Source organism: Aegilops tauschii, chromosome 5 (genome assembly GCF_002575655.3).
Source record: "Aegilops tauschii subsp. strangulata cultivar AL8/78 chromosome 5, Aet v6.0, whole genome shotgun sequence".
Lineage (NCBI taxonomy): Eukaryota > Viridiplantae > Streptophyta > Magnoliopsida > Poales > Poaceae > Aegilops > Aegilops tauschii.
In genome coordinates, this window is record NC_053039.3 from 504883867 (window position 1) to 504887181 (window position 3315).

General features: G+C 51.6%; 1 protein-coding gene across 1 annotated transcript; it reads right to left on the bottom strand.

The window, feature by feature from the left end:
• Positions 1 to 990: 990 nt before the first annotated feature.
• On the bottom strand, positions 991 to 1887 carry LOC109732537 (dehydrin Rab15). The gene is made up of 2 exons (XM_020291704.4): positions 1590 to 1887; positions 991 to 1506 (listed from the first exon to the last, which is right to left on the bottom strand). The coding sequence occupies exons 1-2, from the start codon at positions 1776 to 1778 to the stop codon at positions 1237 to 1239; spliced, it is 459 nt and encodes a 152-aa protein (XP_020147293.1). The 5' UTR covers positions 1779 to 1887; the 3' UTR covers positions 991 to 1236.
• Between the last annotated feature and the right edge of the window lie 1428 nt (positions 1888 to 3315).

Consider the following 3315-nt stretch of genomic DNA (forward strand, 5'->3'; position numbering starts at 1 on the left):
CTAGGATCTTAAGAGGGGGCGGAGGCACGGATCACGCCGACGAGCCGCTCCAAGGGCATGAGAGGGGAAGGAGGTGAGTAGCCCACCATCGGCTTGCCTTAGGAGAGCTACTGTTGTTGCCGGAGATGGGTAAGATGCGGATCTGAGCTGCCGCTACTCCCCCGCTACTGTCCGCAAGCGGGCGGGAGATGGGCGACGGGGAGGGTGACTCGTGGTCGCGTTTGGAGGAGGATATCGGGAGAAAATTGACAAGAATCGAGGGTCCTTATTGCTAACTGTGCACATAGATCCCACCACCAAAATCTGTACCATCCCTCTCAATGCTCACGGCCCATATCATTTTTTCTATTTTTTCACCTGAAGCTCTTCTTCTATTCTAGTCGTCCCCTATCCAGTGTCTTTTGAGGTTCTGTTTTGATGTACGCTGGGTGGAGTTGCCCTTAGTTGTTTGTTTAAAAGAAGACGATGGGTGATGTAAAAAAGAGGAAGACGATGGGTGTTGTTTGTTTAAAAAAAGACGATGGGTGATGTAAAAAAGAGGAAGACGATGGGTATCTGTCTAGAACTCAATCGAGTGACGTCAGCGTGTTTCGGCACGGCTGGATGCTACAAATGGTGGCAAAAACTGTTACGATGGTACTGCAAGCATAAATGCTACAACCATTCTAATTAAAATGCTAAATCGTCAATGAAGGATGTTGCGTCACATGACGTGCTACAACCGATGAGGGATAACCTGAAATGACCGTCAATGTTGCAACCGGTTAGATGATGTGCTACAACCAGCAAGAAGGAATGTTACGAACGATGGTGATCAACTGTGAATGGTGATCAACTGTGACTTGGTTAAATGGTTAAATCTCAGTCAGCTGATTTTTAATAGGCTTGTTATTTTGCTGGCCTTATTTTCTCATTTTAAGCTTACTTCTCTTTCCAAAGCGATCTTAATTTTAGAAGGAACGTCCTAACTAAAGATAAAAATGGCATGGATTCCTTGAACAGCCACAAGGGCCTATTTTCTCATATATTTTTTTGCAACATGAAGCCAGAGCACACAAACATAACAAACACAACGCACGCTGTATACAGAGAAGTGTCCCTGACACGGATGCGATCAGAGACAACTTCTCGTTCAGCTTCATCTTATTATTGAACAAAAAGATCACGTGGAAGTGGAAGGCTTTGACGCGTAGCTATGCAAAGGAAGCAGTCAAGCAGCCAGCCGGAGCCGGCAGCTCAGTGCTGTCCCGGCAGCTTCTCCTTGATCTTGTCCATGATTCCCTTCTTCTCGCCGGTGCCGGTGCCAGTGCCGGCGCCGGCCATCCCTGCGTGGCCTTGCTGCCCGTAGGCTCCACCAGTTCCAGTCCCCGGCCCGTAGGCTCCTCCAGTCCCCGTACCAGTCGCCATGTGCTGCTGGTTGTCCTTGTTGCCGCCGGGGAGCTTCTCCTTGATCTTCTCTTTCATGCCCTTCTTCCTCCTCCCGCCCATGCCGTCGTCCTCGGAAGACTGCACAACAGCCACGGAAATGAACATCTAAACATACTGAAGCACATGAATATGGACATGTGTGTGTCGACAGAGTATCATACCGAGCTTGAGCTGGAGCTGCCGGAGCGATGCAGTATCCCACCGGTCTTGTGCTCCCCCCTGCGGGCCTGGAACTGCCCGCCGGTGCCAGGAGCGGCGTGCGCTCCCCCCACGCCGCCGGCCAGCGGGAACGGGTTGCCGTACTCGTCCACGCGGTTGGCGGGGTTGTCGTGCTGCCCTTGGAACTCCATCCTTTGCGTCTTCCTAAACCGGACTTGGTTTGGTTGTGAGTTGTGGCTTTAGCTTTTGGTCTTTGGCTCTGACAGAAAGCTCGTGAGTCGTTGTGTGCAGAGAAGTCGATTGCCGGGTTGGTATTTATACCGTAGCGACAGGCCGGGGTCGCAAAGGGATTTGGCAGGCCAGGTGGCTACCGCAGGGGGTACGTGTGCACTGCACGCATGGTGACTCGGAAGGCGCAAGTAGTCGCGGCGGACACGGGATAGCCTGGGCGTGTGCACGCGTCGCACTGCTGAACGTGTCGGTGGCGCCACGTACGCATTCGACTGTTCTGGAAAGGTGACTTGACAGATTGGCTCGTCGTTCTATTTTGATGTTACAGTTTATTATCACAGGACGGTGAGTTTGAATATGAACAAAAAAGCTACCGGACGGTGCGCTATGTTCCGCTGCTCCATTGGTTCTTCTTGAGGAAAACATCAAGTTTTTTTACATGATGAAAGTATCAAATTTTCCATACTCTCTCCTTCTATCTATATATAGGGTCTAATGTGTTTTTTGAGGCTAATTTTGACCAAGTGTTAGAGCAATAATATATGACATGCAAGTTACACAAAGCATACCGTCAACTTCGTACGTGAAAAGAGCTTCCAATAATATAATTTTCACATTATACATCTCATGTATTATTAATCTTATTAATAGTCAAAGGCGATCTTGAAAAACGCATTAGGTCCTATTTAAACCTATAAGGTTCCGGAGGCACTCGGCCTCACAGAGCTCCTTTGATTTTGTCGCTCGTTGGCCGTGGGATGCTGGTCAAAGTGGTCTCCAACGTGCTGCTTGGCATTGGATCTTGGCTACGTCGTTGCTGCATCGTCGCGTTCTGGTTTGACAGGGCAGTAAAAACGCAGAGGCGAATAACCTGTGGGCTCATGGTGTGTAGCGATTGGCTGGGTCAGCGGATTCTGTGTGTTCGCGCGGCCTCTCCTCACGCGCCGCGTGCGCGTGCGCGTCGCTGCTTTGGCTGCTTTTCCCGCTCGCTGCTTTGGCTGGTTGGTTGCTCCCGCTGCGGGTGGGCCTGCTTTGGGGCTGGTCCCACGCGTCGGTGTCCCACTGTGGGTTGTTTCGTGTGCGTGTGGCGTTTCTTGTTTGGACTGGCTCGGGTGGGTCACGCGTCGCGTCACGTCGTGCGTATGGAGAGAGGGGTGTCTATCCTGGCCACACCGCGTCGCATTTTGCATCGTACGGACGCTTTTTTTCTTGGAGTCATCTACTACCGTTGCTCCCCGTTTCTTCCACTGTTTGGTGGCCCATGTTTAGCTCTGGTCCCGCGTGTCAGCGGGGTCCGTCCGGTTTGGAACGCACGGCCTCCTCGCTACTTCTCTTGTTGTTTCGAGAGAGGCTGGGCTGACTGAATGTCTGATGCATGTGCACGTCGAGCCCTGGCTAACCGATGCATTGTGCGCGCGTCGTGCGTGCCTCACCTCCATTTGCGGTTGGAGAAAGATGGACTGGAAAATATCTTGCGAGCCGCCTCCAGTTTCACTC

Bases quoted from the DNA above. Each gene is read 5' to 3' on its own strand.
- LOC109732537 (XM_020291704.4), bottom strand. From the start codon at position 1,778: ATGGAGTTCCAAGGGCAGCACGACAACCCCGCCAACCGCGTGGACGAG. The intron at 1,507-1,589 runs GTATGATACTCT...GCTGTTGTGCAG, and splicing joins GCAGCTCCAGCTCAAGCTCG to TCTTCCGAGGACGACGGCAT.